General features: G+C 43.0%; 1 protein-coding gene across 1 annotated transcript in view; it reads left to right on the forward strand.

Moving 5' to 3' along the window:
• Nucleotides 1–728: 728 nt before the first annotated feature.
• PROZ (protein Z, vitamin K dependent plasma glycoprotein) overlaps nucleotides 729–24,173 on the forward strand; it is a 219,946-nt gene continuing 196,501 nt past the window's right edge. The window contains exon 1 of the mRNA XM_085622318.1: nucleotides 729–934. Coding sequence (XP_085478444.1) covers nucleotides 862–934 — 73 coding nt within the window. The 5' untranslated portion in view covers nucleotides 729–861. The remainder of the gene's footprint in view (nucleotides 935–24,173) is intronic.

The raw sequence follows: 24,173 nt of genomic DNA on the forward strand, positions 1-24,173 counted from the left end.
TCGATTAATGGATAGATAAGTGAAAAGATGGAAGACTGAGTGAAAAGATGGATGGATATGTTTGACAGATAGGTTACGCAATAGCTGGATCGGGTTGGATATGGATGGGGAAACAGATGGGCCGAAGCACACAATGGGGACAGACTGGAATGTTGGATGGAAGACTGAATGGATGACAGAATGTAAAGTTGAAATGGTGGATTTCAGCTGATGGATGGAAGGGTGAAAGGATGAATGGATCTAAGCAACAAGAATGCTCTTCTGGGGAGGGTCACGATTACTTGATTTGCTTGCATAGTGCCCTCATACTTGCTTTGCTTGCATCGTGCCTTAAGAGATTTGATCAAGTGGGGGATATTTTAATTTTCTGGCTACTCCCTTGTCCTTTAAGACTAGCTTTATAAAAAACCTTTCTTGGAATGCATTGTTGTGAGACGCGAGCTTGAGATGTTAAGCATTTAGTTGACAGTAAAACCTTCAGTGACTGAGGCATCCTTCAGTGACTGAGGCAGAGGCTGGGATATGCATTGCGGGTTCGTGGTAGCTGTGCAAAGCTCCACTTAAAAGAAGTGGATAGATATGCAGTATTTAATCGGATACAGACATCTGGGTGTCAGTGGTTGCTCTAATACGACTTTTATTTTTCCTCTTCCATCCAAAAACATTGTTTTTAAAAGCTAAACGTTTCGGTGACCTTTAAATGGCAGTGTTCTATCAGCAAAGGGGTTGGCAGCAGCCGCTTAACCTCGCATGTGTTTATTGGAACGAGGGCTTCGGACTTTGAACTTTAACCTTTGTGTTTATCCTCAACTTGTTCTGAGGGGCCAAAAGCAGCTCGTAAAAACTGAACAACGCTGAAAGATGAAAATGGCGAATCCCGTCACGGCCTCATGGATACTTTTCCTAATACTTCTCCAGGAAGCCGAACAAACAGGTAAATCGGCGTGTTATTATATGCATGTCATGCATTTTGAAGACATTTTTTTTAAATATAGTCATCATAAGTTTTTTACTTTGAGCAGAGAGCAGAAAGGTTTCAAGAATAGCTTCACCGTGAAATAGAGAAAACATATTTGCTGTCGTTTGAGATCCGTTGAATCTTTTTAAAGAGAAGTGTTAGAGAAACAAAGTGGAAAAGGAAATGAGGTAAAAAAAAAAAGAGAGTGCGCATGAGAGAGACAGAGATGTGGGTTGAAAGTGGAGGGAGAAAAACAGCGGGAGGGGAAGAAAGAGAGAGAGTGCGCGCCAGAGAGAAGCAGTGATAGAGATGGTGTTTAGAGAAAAAGACAGAGAAATTGTGAGGCCGAGAGAGAGAGAGGGAGAGGGAAAGCTTATAGATAGACAGATAGAGATGGAATATCTAAGAAAAGAACGGAGAGAGGGCAAAGAATGAGGACGGTAGCAGCGGTAGATGGGTCTATAAGAAAGAGAGATGGAGAGAGGGGGAGAAAGAAAGGTGGAGGGATATATGGAGAGAGTGGAGATGAGAGAGATTAAGAGATACTGAGAGAGAGGGGGAATGTGAGAGAAAGAGAGACCAAGACGGTTGGAGAAAGATACAAAAAAGCCATGTAAAGTAAACTAATACAATTGTTGTCGATTGCAGGTACAGCTGTAGAGACAGAAAAACAATGAGAAATAAGTTGGCGTAGATACATTGTTAAATGCATAAATAATGAGATGTGGAGTGTAAAAGTTAAGAGAGAGGGAAAGAATGACAGGTGGGGAAGGGTATATGGGGAGGGGGAGAGAGAGAGAGATATGAAAAATAAATGTGCGTACAATGAAAGTTAGAGATGGGTGAGAAAATGAGAGGAAGAAAATGGGAGAGAGGACCAGGAAGCTATTCAAAAACTCTCAATAGGAAGTTACACATATATATGCACAAAGAATGAATGAATGAATGAAAAAAAGTAAATAGATTAACAATCAACTGGTAAATATATAGGGAAAGAGAGACAGGATGGAAAAGAAAAGGGACAGACAGAGAAACTGGAGGAGAGGGGTATAGATAAAGAAATAGAAAGAGGGATCAAAGAAAAGGAAAGAGAGGAATGAGAGGGGAGGGAATGGAGACAGGCAGCCATACACAACAAGCATAGTCAAGTCCAGAAGGTCTGACCATAAAACAGCACTGCATGCAAACACAGGCGTTCACAAAAGCATTTTGCATGTGTTGTATGCACAAAAGCTATTTAACACATGAAAGCCAAACTTATCGGCTCAGTCAGTGGCCTCTTGGGAGGGGGCGGGGGCAGGGTGATTGCTAAAAAAGGTTTATTTCTGTACCAGATGCATATAGGAGATAGAAATGTAATGCAGCAAAGAGTGTGATGATTCTGTGAAAAGCAATATGATGATTCAGAATACTTTTCAGATTTAAAATAATCCACCATAAATTTCAAAGGAAACACTTCCCAGAGGGTGAAATAATACGCTAAACAGCCAATAGCATGAGGTGAGAGAAAAACACTTCTCTGGAAGGAGCCAAAGACCACTTAATGTATATTTTATATTAATTTGTGACATCAGATAAGGGAGACAGGTGTGATTTCAGGACCTTCCTAAATAAGCATAGGCAAAGCCCATAGATCTAACTTTAATGTTCTAATAAATGAATAGGTACGCTCAAATGCTTGATGCCTTCATTGCTTGCGCAAATGCAGTTTAGAAGGGTAAAGCCAGGCCTGTTGGCTTTGTCAATGCTGGTACAAATAGCAAAAATTTATTGTTTTCCGTATAGGACCCAGATAAACAATTGAATATGGCTGTGTCATGATTGAGTATTCTTTTCAGATGTAAAGTCCCTCATGCATTCCAATGGAATCACTTCCAAGAGGTGGAATGACACACCAAACTTGCAATAACATTAGGTGAGTAAAAAATTATCCTTTGAGGGAGCCAAAGTTCTCTCTATCTGTATTGTAAAGACGTGATAACATAGGTGAAGAGGATGTGTTGTCAAGCTAGACCTAAATACAAGATTTACAGACAGAAAGTTAATGAGCAAAAAGTAGACACAGAGATGTTCTGGCAAAGACAGAGACAGACTAGACATAAAATGCAGACTATCAAACAGAGAAAAGCAGATTCACGCAATGTATGAAAGGAACAAAGAGTGACAGCATTTAAGCCAGATAGGTTGGAGATTTAAGAGGCCGACAGATAGTCGGACTGATAGGAAGGGAGTATTTGTAGAAATGATAAAAGTAATCTTTACAATGATCTTTTATTTCCAAGTAGAAATAACATGCATGTGGTAGGTAGTGATACCTTTTAGTTTGTATGGAAACATAAGTAAAGCAATAGAGCAGGACATGACAACACCATCTCAAAAGTTAATGTCCCATTTTTTAATACTTTTTTTCTGTTAAATTAAAGGCATCAAAGCCCAATGTGCACCAGCATAGTGCTAAACTGCTATGCTCTCTTACAAATGCATAAACAAAGTAATTCTTGAATCTTTTGTTTCTCTTGTCGAAATTAATGTTTGCTGTATATTCATGATTTATTTTATTAGAATATATGTAGCAATGCTCTTATCTTACAAGCTGCTGCAGGGTAACTTAAAAATGAAGGAAAAGACAGACTCCTCTTTGGTAATGTAAAAATGTCTCTTTACTGTCACGACAATGACAAGTCCACACAAGTGAACAACCTGTCTCAATGTGCTGCTTCACAAGCAGCTTTTTTTTATACAGGGTTAAACAATGGGGGTTATAAAAGTTCAGAAAATAGATTATTAGATGGTTACACGTTGGTACACATTCATTGTAAAAAACATGAGGTCATCTGTGACCCAAACTTTAATCTAATGTTATACACATCCTTTATTGCTTGTCTAACAATACTTAACAAACTAAGGGGCTTATTTACAAGCCCCTCTGCGTCACTTTCCCCCATATTAAAGTGACATACAGGCGGTGCAAGGGGCTTGTAAATAAGCTCCTAAATATTCTTCTACCTTTGACGGCTTGTGTAATTGGGTTAGTGTGCTTTATTATTATGTTCCTAAGACCTCTTATCAGATTCAGTGTGTTCTAGGCTAATTCGATCTCCTGCTCCAATTCTTCAATCATCTTCAATCACATTCTTGTTTAACTATGACAACAGAATACGTGACGGTGTGCCTGTGTGCTAAGGGCATAAATTCCTTCAAGCTTGATAAACACAAGTTTTCCTTTAACTATGAAATGAAAACAACATTCATAAAGCGTGACAATCACCCGGGGGTATCTAGGCGCTAAGCAGAACCTGACGGGCTAGGAAGATCCAGAAGATGGCATAATTATTTGGAAAAAAGCCAAGTTTTTAGATATTTCCTGAACTCTAGTAAATTTGTCTAGTTTTAGTTCTGTGGGAAGTTTCGATGTGCATAAAATGAAGCCTCCCCCACCCAGTTAGCTTTCTTAAATCTGGGGACTACCAGGTTTCCACTTGTGGATGAGCACAGTGAGCGCGCTGGAATGTTTTGTTGAAAATGCTGTATAAACTAGTCTGAGCCGACAGCATGTTGTGCCCTGAAGGTGATGCAGAGTGCCTTAAACTGTATACATTTATCAATGGGGAACCAGTGTAGTTGAATTAGTGCTTGAGAGGCAGACATATTTTAGAATGATGCCCAGCAGAAGCCTAGCTGAGGCATTCTGTAGCGTTTGTAGCTTATATAAAAAACGTTTGTGAATGTTGATAAAAAGTGCATTGCCATAATCTACCTTGGACGAGATAAGAGCCATGACTACCCTCTTTTGCAGGCTTGGTGGAATGAAAGGTAGTACTTATCTTAAGGTTTTCAGAATGAGGAAACGCGAAGAAGTGATGTGATTTATTTGTCCTTCAAAAGATAACTCAGTATCAATAATCACCCCAAGGTTTTTTGCTTTTTCCCTGGGGGAAGGCAAACTCCCAAGTTCCTGGGGCCACCAGTTGTTTGACCAGAAAGAAGGGTTGTTGTCAAACAGCAGGACCTCAGTTTTTGAGGAGTTTAATTTCAAACGGGTACAGGTCATTCACTTTGTTCTGGAGTAAGCTCTTCACGTCTTCCTCATCAGCATGAGGTTTGGGCCTTCACTGTTCTTTTACCATGTATAACTGTGTAACACTCTCCACTGATGCATGCTGTTGCGCTGTGTTTTCACATTTCATATGTCTCACAAATTCCCCTCTCTAGTTGATGTTTCAATGGGAAACATCCTTTACAACGCATTTATTACATCGCACTACCTTTACAGCGCAGTCATTACAACGCAACATCCTTTACATCGCATGCCATTACAATGCAGCCATTACTTCGCATTTCACTACAACGCATGTCATTACAATGCATGTCATTACAATGCATACCATTACAACGCATAGTTTTGAACCCTACACTATCCAACACTTACCTTACTGTTGCACTCAGTGGAGTAGGAATAGTAATTTTTACCCCTACACTATCCAACACTTACCCTACTGTTGCACTCACTGGAGTGGGAATAATAATTTTTACCCCTACACTATCCAACACTTACCCTACTGTTGCACTCACTGGAGTGGGAATAGTCATTTTTTTTTTTTTTGTTCAAAATATTTTATTGAAATTTTATAATGAACAGCAACAACATAGACATACAAAAATTATCAAATTCATTCCAATAGAACAAAAAGTGGTCATATTCTTATAAACTTAAAAGGAGGGGGGGAAGGGAAACATCTAATAACAAATTATTGAGTAAACAATAATTAGAGCTACTATGACATATTAACTAGTATAAAAATCGTAAAAAGCATTACAATACATAAACATACCCCTAAGATGCAAATTAGAAATCAACAGGAATCCAAAAAGAGTGATAGGAAATAGGATTATGATTAACCCCAGACAAAGATAATTGAGCACCTCTTCTTGTAAAGATAACCCAAGACCACCAAGCATGAACTGATAACTTAGAAACATCTTTCCAACAAAAGGTAATAGATTTTAATGCAGCAGAAATCAAAAAATCAAAAAGCCTACATTCAAGAGAACTTAGAGATTGTGATAATGTAACTGATTTGCAAATTGACATTTTATATGATAAGTCTTCATGTATATTTAACAATTTCTTAATAAAATCCCAAACTTCTGTCCAGAATTTTGCAATTAAAGGGCAATCAAAAAGCATATGTCGTAACGAACCAGGATGCAATTTACAATGCCAACAAGTGTCAGACTGAAGGAGTTTAGCCTGGAATAAACGTATTGGAGTCCATAAAGAATTAAATAAAATATAGGAATTGGTTTGATAAAGTGAGACAGGTAACCAACCAGAAATACTTCTAATCCATATAATTTCCCATGAGTCATTAGACAATGTAAGTGAAAGTTCATTATTCCAGAAGGTTGCAATCATCCTTAAGTTACTTCCTAACGTATTAGATAATTTTTTATATAAAATGGAAACACCATTAGCTTTCAGCGATATAGTTTGGATATATACGGATAGATCAGCTGTAATACTAGTCGGAATAGCTTGTGGAAAGGAATCTAAAATTGAATTAATTAAATATTCATATTTAATACGATCAGATTGGGTTAAACCAAACCTTGTTTGTAGATCCTCAAATGGTATAAAGGTATTGTTGGAATAAATGTCTTTAAGATAAAAAATACCCGCTTTGATCCACGAAAACCAAAATCTAATGTTCCTATTTAGTTTAATGATATTGCTATACCATAATGATAATTCAACAGTGTTATACATGGGGTATAGAAAAATAGAATCTAAATCATTAAAAACCAATTTAGTGGATTTGAGAACGATAGATTTATGAAAAACTGAGGAGGTGTTAGAAATAGTTAACAGCGTTGGTAATGGGAACGGCTTCACCATAGATTTTTCAATTAGGAGCCAAGAAGGTGGATTATGTAAAGGGAGATGACTAAACCATATGGCACTTTGTTTTAAAATAAAAGCTTTGTGATAAAGAAAAAAATCTGGGATACCAAATCCAGCATTACATTTAGACATTTTTAATTTTTTGTAACTAATGCGAGGTGATTTGTTATTCCAAAGAAATTTGGAGAGAAGTTTATCAATATCTTTATAAAAGTTTAATGCGAACTGAGAGGGAATCATGGAAAGAGTATAAAATATTTTTGGAGCAATATTCATTTTAATAGATTCCAGTCTACCCCACCATGAAAGATGTAGAAATGCCCATTTAGACGTTTTATCTTTAATATAATCTAAGACAAAATTACAGTTTAAAGTCATTGTAGATTTTATAGATGAGGAAAATAAAATACCAAGATATTTTAATTTAGTCTTTTGCCAAACAATTTCATTCATAGGTATCATATCAGGAGTACAATAAATGTTTAAAGGGAAACATTCAGTTTTAATAGTGTTTATTTTATAGCCAGACACCATAGAATATTTTGTTATAATCTCTAATAAAGAAGGAAATGAGGATAAGGGGTCACTAATAAATAAAAGTACATCATCAGCATACGCTAAAGTTTTAATAATAATCTCATTAATAATAATTCCTTTAATGTTATCACATTTTCTTATAGATGTAAGGAAAGGTTCAATGCCAATTAAAAACAGTAGCGGAGAAAGGGGACATCCTTGTCTAGTACCTCTAAAAAGGGAAAATTGATTTGAAATTTGGCCATTAATAAATAGACGAGCAGTAGGAGCACAATATAGAGCTGAAATCATACGAATAAAATTATCGCCAAAGTTAAAAGATGATAAAGCATGGAATAAAAATTGCCAATGCAATTTATCAAAGGCTTTTTCAGCATCCAGAGCCATAATTCCTGAAGGAGTAGTTAACGTAAGACCCTGTTCAATGACATGTAATAAAGTTCTTGAATTATTTGCAGAGTGTCTATTCTTCATAAAACCAGATTGATCCGAATGTATAATAGAGTCTAGTACAGGGGATAATCGTGTGGCTAATATTTTGGCATATAATTTACAGTCTTGATTAATTAAAGAGATAGGGCGATAATTAGATACAAGGGTGGGGTCTTTATCAGGTTTGGGAAGAACGGTAATTAAAGCTTCAGTAAAGTATCCTGAAGTAATTCCCGTAGAGCCAAATGTTGTGAAAAGTTGAAATAATAAGGGTAAAAGATGGGATTGAAACTCTTTATAAAACTCCGCCGGGATACCATCAGGACCCGGAGATTTATTTTTTTTAAGAGATTTTATAGCGGTTAAAATTTCCTCCTTAGTAATTGGAGAGTCAAGCCCCATTTTATCTGATGGAGAAATTTTAGGTAAACCACATGAGGATAAAAAAGAATCAACTAAAGATTCATTATGAAACTCAGGTTTATCATATAACTTAGAGTAAAAATCCAAAAATTCATTCACAATATCTTTATGAGATAAAGCAATTTTACCATTGGATCCATGAATAGAAGTAATTTGAGTTTTATCCTTTTTGATACGTAAGTAATTCGCTAACAATCTTCCCGATCTGTTTGCATTAAAACTAAATTTAGCTTTGGCCTTAGAAATCTGAACACCAGCTCTATTACTAAGAATTGTATTAAATTCATATCGAAGCTTTTGCAACTTACTTCTATATTGAGGGTCATTAGACGAAAGAAAAAGTCGTTCATATTCCGCTATTTGCTTTTCTAGCTTTTTAATATTTGCATTAAAGGTCTTATTTTCGTGAGCCATAATAGAAATAGTAACCCCTCTAATATAAGCTTTAAAAGCATCCCACCTATTAACCAATGAAGTAGTACCTTCCGGGTTAAATTGAAAAAAATCATGAATGGCAGAGAGGAGCTTTGGTTTATTAAGTTCATTGAGAGCTATACCAGAATTCATTCTCCATCTAGGCTGGTTAGTAAAGGTTGAATTTAAATTTAAAATACAAGAAACCATAGCATGGTCAGAGACATCAATGTTGCCAATCCTGGGGTTACTAACACAATTGATCAGCTGTTTCGAAACTAATATGTAATCGATCCTAGAATGAGAATTATGTGGGTTAGAAAAAAAAGTAAAACATTTTTCTGTAGGGAAGTGTAACCGCCAAATATCAACTAACTTAGTGGTTTGAAGAAATAATTTAAAAGCAAAATAAACCTTAGGGGGGTGGAATTTAGTACGAGATATTCTATCTAATAAAGGATCAGATATGACATTAAAATCACCTGCAACAATTAAAGGTACATTACCAATTTTTACAACCTCCGTTGAAAGAGTAGCCCAAAAAACAGGGTCATCTGCAGTAGGGCCATAAACATTTAATAAAAATAAGATAGAATCATGAACTTTAACCATAACAATTAAATATCTCCCATCCGTATCTGTAATTTTGCTCAAAACTTGGCAATGTGCTTTTTTCGCACATAATATAGCTACACCATTTTTCTTGCCATTAGCAGGAGAAGAAACAATATTATCAACCCATTTTTTCTTCATATAATTTAAAATGTTATCATCTATATGAGTTTCTTGTAAAAAACAAAAATCAGCTTTGCAACTACCCAGATAATCCAAAATTTTTGTACGTTTCACAGGATGGCGTAAACCTTTAACATTCAGTGACACTACTTTAATATTAGCCATGACAAAATAAAAAGAGAGAAGGGTTAGAAAGAAGAAGGTCAGAAAAAGACACAAATGTTAAGAAGAAAGTAGCTCCAAAACACACAAAAGGGAATGGAAGAAATAAAACATAGCAAAAAAGACAAACAAAACACATAAATATGAAGATTGGGACGCACACACGCTCTACAAGCATGGCCAGAAACCGCTGGAGCCCAGAATATTATGAGTTATATAAATCTGTCAAAGAAGATCATACATGAAAGAATCAAGTGATAGGACCCTGAGTGTCCATAGTTTGCTGTACTTGCTGATCCAGAAATTGTCGTAAATCTTCAGGACGCTGAAAGGATTTTGAAAAATTATCTTTCCAAATGCGCATAGTTGAAGGGTCAAAAAGGCCATATTGGTATCCAAGGCTTCTCAATCGAGGGCGAAGATCAGTAAATCCCTTTCGTGTTGCAACAGTTTCCTTGGCAAAATCTTGATGAATAAAGATTTTGTGACCATTGACCAACAATGAAGGAATTTCTCTAGCTGCTTTTCTGATCAGAACCAAATGATGATGACGGAGAACTTTAAATATCATTTGTCTAGGCTTGGTATGTTGAGGATTGCGATGTGAAGGAATTCTGTGAGCCTTATCGATTTCAAATTTTTCTGGAAATTTGACATTTAAAAGACCAGGAAGCAAGTTCTCTAAGTATAGTCGACAGTTAGATCCCTCAACTTCTTCTGGTAAATTAAATATGCGAAGGTTATATTGTCTATTGCGATTTTCCATGTCCAAAAGTTGTGAGCACAGAGGTGATATTTTCGCCACAAGTGGAGTAAAAGCGTCGACTTTAACTTTATTGTCTTGTATTTTAATTGAGTTGAGATTTTCATCGACATACTCGCCATTTCCTTTCGTACATTTTTTATTTCAGTCGCAATAGTTTCTGTATTCGCACGAAGAGCCTGAATTTCCTCCAAAATTAAAGAAAGCGAGGGTTCAGATGACTCCACCACCTTTGATTTTATTGGGGGCGGTGAAATCTGCTGTTTTCTTTTATTTTTATTATCCATTTTTGAGAAAAGATAATAAAATTTGATTAAAAATGAATAGATTATGAGTAAAAAAAAGCGAAAAGAAGCAAAGCAATCCTCCAAAATACTGGTGCAGCAGCTAAACTGGACTAGGGGTGTGGCTAGGCCCAAGCCAGGCCCTTTCCTAAAGTATGCTCCGCCCCCCTGACAGACTAACCAGGCAGTCCCTCAATGCAGAGCTCGGAGCAGGAACCAGGAAGCCAGAAACACGACTTCCCACGATGAAAACGGCCTGAAATCGCTTCACAATGCTGGTAAGCCTGTACTGACAGCAGCGACCTCCTTTAAAACAAAATTTTGACAGATATTCGGCGTTTTATGTCGAAAAACGGGCGAAAACGCGGAGGAGCTCACCGGGTGGCGGTCATCTTGATTCGCGCGCTCGCGCGTCTCTGAGGAATAGTCATTTTTACCCCTACACTATCCAACACTTACCCTACTGTTGCACTCACTGGAGTGGGAATAGTAATTTTTACCCCTACACTATCCAACACTTACCTTAGATGCAATGTAATGGTATGCATTGTAATGGTATGTGTTGTAATGGTATAATGCGATGTAATGGAATGCGTTGTAAAGGTAGTTTCTAAAAATGAGTTGTGATGGCATGAGATGTAAAATCATGCATTGTAATGGATGTTGCGATGTAAAAACTGCGTTGTAAAGGCATGCGTTGTAAATGTATGTGTTGTAACGTCATACATTTGTTTCAACTATTGAATCTCAACCTTGATTTACATTTAGCACTAAGTGATATGTGTTGCCCTGCGAATCTACTACTTATGTTGGTGTCCTAACTGAAAGAATCCCTCCTGCTTTGGCACCTATCTGTAGGAAACTGTCTCTTTATATGGTATACCAAAAAGGGGTATACTGTGCAAAGAGTCCAGGGATTCCTTTACGAGTGGACAGGGGAGTGCTCTATCAATCTCAAGGTGCTCTTTTAGGCTAATCAGAGAGGAGTGTTAGACATCTGCAAATACACCAATAATCAATAAATGATGCCCACGACTAAATAAAGAGATCCATTCAAATTTATAAAAATAACACGTATCTTTATATATGTTTAGACACAAGAATCAATATGATCAGAAAAGTACGTTTTTCAAGAGACATACTTTTGCATTTAAAAAGTAAACAGTGCATTTTTCAGAAGCAGCAATGTTATCCTATCTGAGGAAAAACAGGTAGGCATTCAGGTACAGTACAGAGACTTGTGGTACCAATCTCCTGGACTTAAGTTGAGTATGGGGCAAGGTCCAAAGCGGCACTAACAGGTCACCTTAGATGGCACTGGGGCGGCTGGGTGCAGAGGTGCAATTCAGCGTTGGTTGCCCAATGTTATACTAACAAGATTGGTCAGGTTGAACAGAGGCTGCTGGCTTTGTCTGCATAAAAAAGTGTTAGACCTGGTACCATTGGCGTGGGTCTCCCTTCCATTTTTTTGCTGTTGCCTCCTGTGTTTTTGCTATATGTTTTTCTGGTCTAGATGCTTTGGGCACTGTGCCACTGTTATTCAGTGCCACAGTGCAAGTGCTCCCTATGTTAAAGTGATGTAATGGATTAGTGACTCCACGATTGGCTTATTTGGTTTAATTGTTAGACCCTAGTACAGTGCACCTCGTGGGCCCATGGCCTGTAAATCAAATGCTGTTGGTGGGCTTGCAGTACTGATTGTGCCACCAACCGGAGCAGCTTGTAACCTATGGCTCAGGCCTGCCATTGCAGAGCCTGTGTGCAATCCAGTACTGTCATGTTGACTTGATAAGGGCACCCACTTACCAGTCCCTAAACCTTTCCTTTTCAACATGTTAGTCACACCTAAGGTAGGCCCAAGGGCAGGGTGCATTGTATGTAAAAGGTAGGACATGCCCTGATGTGAGTGGCATGTCCAGATAGTGAATTACAGCAATTTTTGTTTTTCACTATGTCCAGGCTACCTGTTCCCATAGGCCAGAATGGGCAGTTTGATTATAACATCTTATAACCCTAACTGACCCAGGGAACATGGTAGAAAAACGAATTTAGTATGCCTGAACGCATGATAAAATACATCTATTAGTTAAGTTGGTTTTAACATTTTGTGTTTGAAAATACCACTTTTAGAAAGTAGGTATTTTCTTACCTAACCATCCAGCCTGCCTCTGCTAAAGTTGTGTATTGCATGTCTGGTGTGTGAGTGACAAGGGCTGGGGGGGGGGGGGGGCTCCAGGAGACAGGGTGAGCCAGCACTAGGCTGAATAGACTTATCTGTATTAGGAGTGGTGGGAGGAGTAGCACCTGGGCATGAATAGGGCTGTGCCTGCCGTCCACAATGCTGGCTCCACCTCCTGGGGTGTATATGATGACCCTGGCCCACACTGACAAAGAAAGAAGTTGTGCACTGGCAGAATACACCCAGAACTGGTTTGGACTAGGTACAGACACTCTCTGCCTTTAGAGACAAAGGATTTGTGTGTGCAAAAAGGGGAACCCAGACCCCAGAACTTTAGATCACTTCTGGGAATCAAGACAAACCTTTGCTGAGGTGAAGAACCAGGAAGGTGAAGGAGACTACGCCTGTGCTGTGTGTTTGGGGGTTGGCCTGCAGTGGTTGCTTCATTGCCAAAGAAAGGAGAAGAGGACTGAATTTGCTTTCATCATCTTGAAGAAGATCTCCAAGGGCTTGAACTTTGAGCTTGCCTTCTACCTGAAGTCTCAGGAATACAAGACTTCACAACCAGCTTCCCCCTGAATTCCCTTGCTGGGAATTGAAGTGCCTGCTGTTGTGCTGGGCCTTCTGAGAGACTGCGTATCCCTGGGAGCTGGAAGCGCGACTCAACGATAAGAAGCATGTCGCCGCCGCAGCAGTTGCCGTCACATCGCCGAGAAAGCGTGCCGCCGCTGTCGCCATCGCATCACCAAAGCGCGTCACTTCACCGGAGAAGCGTGCCACCGCCGCAGAGGTCGCCGTTGCATCACCTCTCGCAGGGCCTGTCGCAGCTCAGAAGATCACCAAGGCGCCGCACGGCCGTCAGGCGTGTGCGCATCACATCTACGTTGTCGCAGCATAACCAAGATGCCATTTTGTTGCATCGCACCAGATCGTGGCATCGCATCAAGGCACCATCTTGTCGCATCGTACCAGAGAGCAGTAAGAAACCGATGCATCACCTCCCCACACAGTAAGGAAGCGAACATCAGCTCCCCTGCGCAGCAGTAAGGAACCGACGCATCCACTCTCCTGAGTGTAAGGAACCGACGCATCACCTTCCCTGCGACCTTTTGTTTGTTTTGCGTTACGCATTCAAGGTTCTTTGAGAGTAAAGTGTCGCATTTACAATCTAAAGTGAACTAAGCTATTTCCTACCATTTTAAAGTCTATTTTTGATTACAGTATTGTGGATTTTTGTCGTTTGGTCTTGTGTTAAGTCTAGTAAAGATTACTTATTTTTCTAAACCTGTGTGGTGTCCATTTGTAGTGTTTTCACTGTATTACTGTATGTGTTCACAAATGCTTTACACACTGCCTCTGAGCTAAGCCTGCCTGCTCATGCCAAGCTATCAAGGGGGTGAGCAGGGGTTATTTTAGGAGTGTAGCCCCTTACCCTGACTAGACGCAAGGGTCCCTATTTGGACAAAGGTGCAAGCCATTGCCGACTAGAGACCCCCAAATCTAACACAAATTATCACCAACCATTATTGTCTGTAACGTTCTTTAAATGCACTTCAGATTTGGTGTCAGGTTCTGCATCAACGAGCTTCGGTGGATGCCCTAATTTTTAGGCCAAATTCTTCAAGATTATTCACTTTTCTCCCACACTGTATGATAACCAATACGCCTGAATAAAAAACATAAAAACAATATAAATCGAATTCATTTCTACGTATGAGTATAATGCAAGCATTCAAAGAACATTGAAGAGATTAATTACTTGGTGATACTTTGTTATGCAGGCAATGACCCAAGAAGATTGGTGACAAAAACAATCATATATTTTTGTTTATTGTGTTCTTCCAATCTATGTCTGTGTGTGATTATTGTATTGTTTGTTATTGGGAAATAGTGCCTGTGAGAAGTTGGCCTGGTATATGATGCTCACTAGTTAAAGTGATCACCTTGTACCATGCCAAGCAACCCTTATGGTGTGGTTGTAAGTCAACCTTTTCGGACTAGCTGCCCTAGTGGTAGCGTAGGCTAAGCAGTCTTTGAGGCTAAACTCGTGAAGCGTGTTAAGCCAGCTGTTTTACCAAATGCAACCCCCTTTTATACCAATGAAAGGACACCACACAGATATATATTCAAAATATATATGTATTTATTTCTCAAAGTAACCCCTAGTCTCTTTATGAGCCCAGGAGCACAAATCGTCAAACAAGATTATCACAGAATACACAGAAGTTGCACTTTATATGGATAGGCCCTGGTGGCCACTCGAACCATATACTAAAATAGTGGTATAAGTACCACGAACAGAAAAGGAAAAAGGCCTAGGGCCTCTAGAATCGCTGGGCCTACAGGGAGCTAACGTCAGTTAGTGACCAGGAGGTCCACGGGTGGCGTGTGCAGAGCAAATAGTCACACGCGTGCTCCCATAGGTTTCAATGGGTGCGTAAAAAGTACAAAGTTACTGCAAAGAGGATCTTCCGGATGGACTAGGAACTCAAGATTTGGAACACAGGCACTAGAGATGTAATACTACACTTGGGCACAGGTGTGCCAGCTTTACCTCACCCACAGGAAGCGGGTGCATAGGCCTCGAAGTGCGTCGGGTTTCTTCTATCTGTTCCGTGGAGCTTGAAGACAAAGATGCTGCAGGCGGTCGGTCCGGGAGAGATGCAGTGGATCCAAGAGTGGATCAGAGATGTTGAAGACCTGTAAGCAGAGGGGACAGTGTTCACAGTCACTAGCCAGTGACCGGCGTGGCACCACGTGGGTACCAGGCAATGTCGGGTGCAAACAGGAAGAAAGGTGTAGCTTGTCTCTGCAGCCACGTGGTCCCTGGAGGTCGACGACGTCCAGGAGTCAGTTCACGAGCTGTCCCACGCAGGCTCTCGCTGTCGGCGGTGTCGGCGACTTGATCGAAGCAAACAAGCCTTGGCAAAAGCAATTGTTGTAGGAGATGAAATAAGCTGATGGTTCTGACCAGCAAGGTCAGAAGGACTGCTCCTTCGGAGGGGAACAAGGGCCAGTCTGGAGCAACCAGACCAGCGGTGTATTTCTTGAAGTTCGTCGCCAAGATGGCTACTAGCCAGCGGGCCAGCAACCGGTTAGGCGCGTCGAGTGGCAAAATGCAGAAGGGCCCCACGCAGATCGTGGAGATGCTGGAGGGCTCACCTTTGGTGCAGATGCTGCTCGGATGTTGGGCTTCTCAGATCCCAAAGCACAACTTGGAGGGAGCCTCGGTTGTTGCACTTGTCAGCTTGTCGTAGTTGTTCCAAGATGGCTGGTTCCACGTGTCTCGGTGCCTCCACGGGTCTCTTCTTTTCAGGGACTGTGGATCGGGCGGTGAGAGGTCTGGAGGTCCAGGTCTTGTCAGTCTCTGGGCTCGGGCTCCGGCGGGAGGCGGCGGCAAAGCAGACGTTGATTCGCTGGATGGTGCTTGCGTTAGCAAGGTGGTCACTCCCTGACCACAGGGGAGATTTCCTTCAGTCTTCTGTGCAGCAGAATGTCGAAGTTCCCGTCTTCTTCTTAGTTTCAAGTTGATTCCAGGATGTCTGAAGTCTTAGGACACAGCTCCTACCTTTAAGCGGATTCTAGGGGCCGGACTACCTGCTAGGTCCCTCCCTATGGGTGGGACCAGGAAGGGGGGTGGTTACACCCCCAATCCTTTGTCCAGCTCGCCCCAGGCCCGGGACTGGTGTGCCCCAGGACCGGTTTGAACTGGCATATGCACCGAGGCTCCTTGTGAACCACAGGCATGTCTGGTTTCTTTCAAGCCCTACCTGACCAATACACAAAATCCTGTCTGGGGTGGTGCACGCACCTCCCCTGGCAGGAAACCCTTTGTCCACACCTCCCAAGCTGGAAGGACTCCCAGCAGCAGGAGGGCAGACTTGTGTCTGTGGTGGCAGCATCCATTTTGTGGAGCTGAGGCTATGTCTGATTTTACCCGGGTTTCAGGGACTGTACATGTCGTGTCCTTCTAGAAGGGAGGAATGCTAACCCCGTCGCCAGAATTGGCGAGGGGTTAGTATTCCAATTCGTATGACACCTTACTCGACATGTTTTGATAAAGCCAAACCAAAGATAGCATTTAACCGCGAGGTTCATAATGCACTTAAGAGTATATGGTATGACGATATCTGGAAACAGTAGAAGGAAGTTGTTCCGACCACTGCAGACAGGCTCAGCTCATGCCAGAGCACCATCTCACATGGAACCAAGCACTCTGCCTTCAGGATTGTTAAGGCCTGCCATAGGAGTGACTTATAGGTTACCAGGTGTCCCATTTAAGGTTAGGTATAGGTATACTACACCTAAGTAAGAGGTGATTACACCAACTTACCCCAGCTGAGTGATCAGCCAGTTGTGTCAGATTGTTAGGCCAAGCCTGGGGTGGCATGATACATGCTGCAGCCCTTGGCAGGCCTTGGGTACACCAATGCCCTGGGTACCTAGTGTACACTGGTACAGGGGCTGACAGGGTGATCCACTTCCAATTGGTTATGCACCTAGGGTGCATAGTTTTAATTTAGTAGAGAGAACAGCAGGCTGGGGTCTGATTGGCAGGCCCACAGCCTCAATATGTCAAAAACCAGTGAAGCAAAAAGCAAAAATTTGGGGTGACCATAGGATAGCAGACCCTACTCTCCTACACAACCCCCCCCAAACGCTGGGACATTAAACTAGCCTTGACCAGTCTCGTCTTCATGTCCTAAGTGGAAGTACCTGGAGAGACCATCTGCATTCCCATGGTCAGTACCTGGCCGGTGCTCCACTGTAAAGTCCATCCCCTGTAGGGAAATGGACCACCTAAGCAGTTTGGGGTTTTCACCCTTCATCTGATTTAGCCACAAGAGGGGCTTATGGTCGGTCTGAATCTTGAAGTGAGTGCCAAACAAGTATGGCCTCAGCTTCTTCAGGGCCCACACCACAGCAAAGGCCTCCCTCTCAATAGCTGACCAATTCTTCTCTCTGGGGGTCAACCTTCTGCTAATAAAAGCAATGGGTTGGTCTTGACCATCTACATTAAGTTGTGAGAGCACAGCTCCCACACCCAACTCAGAAGCATCTGTTTGGACAATAAACTCTTTGGAGTAGTCAGGACTTTTCAGGATAGGTGCAGAGCACATGGCCTCCTTCAGGTCATCAAATGCCTTTTGACAGCTTACTGTCCACTGAACCTTTTTGGGCATCTTCTTGGATGTCAGATCATTAAGAGGAGTCACAATGGACCCATAGTTCTTAACAAACTTCCTGTAGTACCCAGTCAAGCCCAAGAAAGCTCGAACTTGAGTCTGGGTGGTTGGAGGGGACCAGTCCTTGATGGATTGTATCTTACTCTCCAGTGGTTGAACTTGGCCTCCACCTACAAGGTGGCCCAAATATACAACCTTACTCTGCCCTATCTGGCACTTAGTAGCCTTGATAGTGAGGCCTGCCCTTTGCAGAGCCTCAAGAGCCTTCTTCAGGTGGATCAGGTGATCCTCCCAGGTGGAGCTAAAGACAGCAATGTCATCAAGATATGCTGCGCAAAAGTCATCCAACCCAGTAAGGACTTGGTTCACCAGCCTTTGGAAGGTGGCAGGTGCATTCTTCAGACCAAAGGGCATCACCACAAACTGGTAGTGCCCACCTGGGGTTGAGAATGCTGTTTTGGCCTTAGAGTCCTCAGCTAATCTGATTTGCCAATAGCCAGCTGTTAAGTCAAATGTGCTCAAAAACTTTGCAGAAGCTAGTTTATCTATGAGCTCATCTGCCCTTGGAATAGGGTGTGCATCTGTCCTGGTGACAGCATTGAGACCCCTGTAGTCCACACAGAACCTCATCTCTCTCTTGCCATCTTTGGTGTGAGGTTTGGGGACCAGAACCACTGGGCTAGCCCAGGGGCTCTCTGAGGGTTCAATGACACCTAATTCCAGCATTTTATGTACCTCAGCCTTTATACAGTCCCTGACGTGGTCAGGTTGTCTGTAAAGCTTGTTCTTTACAGGCAGACTGTCACCAGTGTCCACCACATGGGTACACCAGTCAGTTTGACTAGGTATCAAGGAAAACATATGTGAAAATGATTGTAGAACCTGTCTACATTCAGTCTGCTGATGGGCAGTGAGGTTGCCTCCAAGGGTCACTCCTTCAACTGAGCCATCTTCAGGGTTCTGAGACAACAGGTCTGGGAGAGGGTCACTCTCTTCCTCCTGTCCCTCATCTGTAGCCATGAGCAAGCCCATGTCTGCCCTGTCAACATATGCTTTAAGCCTGTTAACATGGAGTACCCTGTGGGGACTCCTGGGAGTTCCTAGGTCGACCAAGTAGGTGACCTCTCCCTTCTTTTCCAGGATTGTATGGGGTCCAGACCATTTGTCTTGGAGTGCTGCTGGGGCCACTGGCTCCAACACCCATACCTTCTGTCCTGGCTGAAACTCAACCAAGACAGCCTTTTGGTCATGCCAAGCTTTCTGTAAGGCTTGGCTTGCCTCAAGGTTTTTGGATACCTTCTCCATATACTCAGCCATCCTGGAGCGGAGACCAAGTACATAGTCCACTATGTCTAGCTTAGGCTTTTTGAGAGGTAACTCCCATCCTTCCTTCACCAAACACAGTGGGCCTCTCACAGGGTGCCCAAACAACAATTCAAAGGGGCTGTAGCCAACTCCTTTTTGTGGGACCTCTCTGTAAGCAAACAGAAGGCAGGGTAGAAGGATGTCCCATCTTCGCCTGAGCTTTTCAGGTAATCCTTTGATCATACCCTTTAGGGTCTTGTTGAATCTCTCAACAAGCCCATTGCATTGTGCGTGATAAGGGGTGGTGAACTTGTAGTTGACACCACATTCCTTCCACATAGCTGTCAAGTATCCTGACATAAAGTTGGTACCTCTGTCAGATACTACCTCCTTAGGAAACCCCACTCTGGAGAATACTCCCAGCAGGGCCCTGGCCACAACAGGAGCTGTAGTGGTCCTAAGGGGAATTGCCTCTGGATACCTGGTGGCATGATCCACTACCACCAGTATAAATCTGTGCCCAGATGCAGTGGGAGGATCCATGGGACCCACTATGTCTATTCCCACTCTTTCAAAGGGGACCCCCACCACAGGTAGTGGTATTAGGGGGGCCTTTGTTGTGCCACCTGATTTGCCACTGGCTTGGCAGGTAACACAGGAGCGACAAAACTCCTTTGTATCTTCATTCATGTGAGGCCAGTGAAAGTGAGGGACAAGCCTGTCCCAAGTCTTATTCTGGCCTAAGTGTCCTGCTAAAGGAATATCATGGGCCAAGGTGAGAAGGAAGCCCCTAAATTGCAGAGGTATAACCAACCTCCTGGTAGCACCAGGCTTGGGGTCTCTAGCCTCTGAATAAAGGAGCCCTTCATCCCAATACACTTTATGGGTACCTTGAGCATTCCCAGCAGCCTCAGCAGCAGCCAGCTGTCTGAGGGGTTCAAGAGAGGGACAGGATAACTGGGCCTGCCTCAAGTCAGCCCTTGAAGGTCCCCCTGTCCCCAGAAACTCAACCTGATCAGGTTCAAGCTCTTCAGGGACAGTTCCTTCAGGGTCCTCTAGATCAGCTTCCTGGGAAGGCTGATCATCACTCTGAGGCAGGGGGGAAGGCACAGCCTTGACCCTCCTGTTCTTCTTCTTGGTAGGTGCTTGGTCCATTGTTCCAGGATCCAAGACCTGAGGTTCAGTGAGGCACTTTTTGGCCTGTGACCTGGTCACAGCAAGGACATGTGATGATATACCTAACATCTCTGCATGAGTCCTGTACTCCACTTCTGACCATAGAGAACTCTCTAGGTCATTGCCCAACAAACATTCTACTGGGAGGTCTGCACTAACCACAACCCTTTTGAGGCCATTTACCCCTCCCCATGAGAAGTTAACAACTGCCACACTATGTGAAGTAGTGGCATTGCTGGCATTGGTCACCAGGTAGTTCTCACCTGGTATGTACTGTCCAGGGTCCACAAAGCCTGGTGTCACCATAGTGACACTGGCACATGTGTCCCTGTAGGCTTGAGCCACTTTGCCATTAATTAAAGGAGTCTGTCTGTACTTGCCCAGGTTACTGGGGCTCACAGTCAGGGACAAATCAATGTCCCCATCACAGATCAAGACTGCCTGTGTCAGGGTTCTGTCTAAGTCAGAATCTCCTTCAGTTCCCATAGTGATTCCCACTACACCCTTTGTCTGGGGACCAACACTGCTAACAGTAGTACTGGGAGCAGGTGCCTTAGGGGCAACAGTGTTGGGGGCTCCACCCTTTTTGCAATCACTAGTCCAGTGAGTTGTATTTTTGCAATGATTGCACCAGGGTTTCTTTTGACCTTCTTTCTTCTTTTTGGACTGTTGTTGGGACCCACCCTCCTTAGCAGTAGTTTGGGGCCCTGTTGAAGACTTCTGGTCTTTAGATTTCTGATCTCCACCCTTTTGGTCTGTTTTCTTCTGATCACCCCCTTGGCCCTGGTTCTGGTTCTTTTGCTTAACCCTGGTTCTGACCCATTTGTCTGCCTTCTTTCCCAATTCTTGGGGAGAGGTCAGATCAGAGTCAACCAAGTGTTGATGCAGTTGCTGGTTTTGACAGTTATTTAAAATCTGTTCTCTCATCATCAAATTATACAATCCTGTAAAATCAGATACCTTACTTCCCAGCAACCAACCCTCCAAAGCCTTAGTGGCACATTCAACATATTCAGACCAGTCCTGAGTCTGTGTCTTTTGGGTGTCTCTGAACATTAACCTGTACTGTTCAGTGGTTAAGCCTAACCCATCTACCAGAACACTCTTCAGGACTCTGTAATTTCTGACATCCTCTTCTCTAACAGTGAGGAGTCTGTCTCTGCCTCTTCCTTCAAAGGAGAGCCAGAGGATTGCTGCCCACTGGTCTTCAGGAACCTGCTGTACTTTGCAGGCTCTCTCAAGAGCAGTTATCCACTTGTGGATGTCATCCCCACTTTTGTAGGGGAGCACAACCTTAGACAGGTTCCTATTATCAAAGACCCTATCTTTGTCCTTAGGGACAATGCTGCCACCAGTGAGTATAGACCCACTCTCTCTAGGTTGCCTAGCCTTGTTCAGTTTTTCTTCCATCAGGGCTACTTCTAGCTCCTGCTTCCTGATCCTCAGCTGGGCTTCCTGCATTCTGGCCTCATGTTCCCTCCTCTGAGGGGTGGTCATCCTTTTCCTGGAGTGACCTTGAGAGCCTCTAGAGCCATGGGAGGCATTGGAGTCACCTGCGCGATTCCTTTGCCTCCCAAGCCCTGGGTTAAGCCCACTGGGGAGATCCAATGGGGTAATCCCACTGTCAATCCCCAATAGCCTTAGTTTAGCTGGGCCAAGTATAACACTTGGCACTGGGCTAGTTCTCCCTTCATCATCACTACTTTCTGTATCCTCACCACTTTCCTCCCCTGTAGTATGATTCTCATCTAAGGGATGGCTATTGGAACTGGGTATCTCTGTAGCATCTTCAGAAGGGGGGCCTCCTGTTCCTGACCCTAAGGGGGCTAACTGGGAAGCTTTCCTGAGTTCTCTCTGATTCTCATCATTCTGTAAGAGTTCTCTGAGCTCAGCAGAGGTAGGGTTCTTGGGCTGTTTAAGGCCTCTAAGAGTTGCCAAATGCCTGAGCTCATTCTGGTTCAGGGTAGCAAAGCTGGATGGTGCCCTCTGGGGGTCACTCTCAACAGAGATGGGTACAGTGGACCCCTCTGCCCCGGCCATTGCTCTTAAGTGTGGGTGGATGTGTTGCAATCTACCTACACTTGTGTTTACCTACTAAACCTATCTAGTAGTTGTAGTCAGGGTGTGCTACTCCCTTTGCTCTACAACAACTAAGTTTAGTAGAACTTATGTATATCTAATCTTGTTTTATATGTACCTACAGGTACCTATGTGATCTTTCAATTGGTAACCAAGAGATTACAATGGTAAAACACAGCAAGCTCAAATCCAACCGCTGCTCACCAATGTGAGAAGTTGGCCTGGTATATGATGCTCACTAGTTAAAGTGATCACCTTGTACCATGCCAAGCAACCCTTATGGTGTGGTTGTAAGTCAACCTTTTCGGACTAGCTGCCCTAGTGGTAGCGTAGGCTAAGCAGTCTTTGAGGCTAAACTCGTGAAGCGTGTTAAGCCAGCTGTTTTACCAAATGCAACCCCCTTTTATACCAATGAAAGGACACCACACAGATATATATTCAAAATATATATGTATTTATTTCTCAAAGTAACCCCTAGTCTCTTTATGAGCCCAGGAGCACAAATCGTCAAACAAGATTATCACAGAATACACAGAAGTTGCACTTTATATGGATAGGCCCTGGTGGCCACTCGAACCATATACTAAAATAGTGGTATAAGTACCACGAACAGAAAAGGAAAAAGGCCTAGGGCCTCTAGAATCGCTGGGCCTACAAGGAGCTAACGTCAGTTAGTGACCAGGAGGTCCACGGGTGGCGTGTGCAGAGCAAATAGTCACACGCGTGCTCCCATAGGTTTCAATGGGTGCGTAAAAAGTACAAAGTTACTGCAAAGAGAATCTTCCGGATGGACTAGGAACTCAAGATTTGGAACACAGGCACTAGAGATGTAATACTACACTTGGGCACAGGTGTGCCAGCTTTACCTCACCCACAGGAAGCGGGTGCATAGGCCTCGAAGTGCGTCGGGTTTCTTCTATCTGTTCCGTGGAGCTTGAAGACAAAGATGCTGCAGGCGGTCGGTCCGGGAGAGATGCAGTGGATCCAAGAGTGGATCAGAGATGTTGAAGACCTGTAAGCAGAGGGGACAGTGTTCACAGTCACTAGCCAGTGACCGGCGTGGCACCAGGTGGGTACCAGGCAATGTCGGGTGCAAACAGGAAGAAAGGTGTAGCTTGTCTCTGCAGCCACGTGGTCCCTGGAGGTCGACGACGTCCAGGAGTCGGTTCACGAGCTGTCCCACGCAGGCTCTCGCTGTCGGCGGTGTCGGCGACTTGATCGAAGCAAACAAGCCTTGGCAAAAGCAATTGTTGTAGGAGATGAAATAAGCTGATGGTTCTGACCAGCAAGGTCAGAAGGACTGCTCCTTCGGAGGGGAACAAGGGCCAGTCTGGAGCAACCAGACCAGCAGTGTCAGTTTAAGGTCCTTTGCCCATTGCCTCAGCTCCTCCAACAGGAGACCTGCGTAGTGCTTCGCCTCAATATCCAGCAGTGCGATAAGTCTATAATTATTGGGAGAGGCGTGGGAGCCTGATTTATAAATCGGTTGGATTGTTGCACCCCGCCATGAGTCTGGGATTGTTGCAGTTCTCAGGGCAAAGTTAAAAAGATTAGTCAGTGGACCTGACCAGAGTGCCACATCAGATTTAAACAAGTTCTGTGGCAGGCCGTTTGGACCCGGGGCTCCATCTGATCTTG

Source organism: Triturus cristatus, chromosome 8 (assembly GCF_964204655.1).
Source record: "Triturus cristatus chromosome 8, aTriCri1.1, whole genome shotgun sequence".
Classification (NCBI taxonomy): domain Eukaryota; kingdom Metazoa; phylum Chordata; class Amphibia; order Caudata; family Salamandridae; genus Triturus; species Triturus cristatus.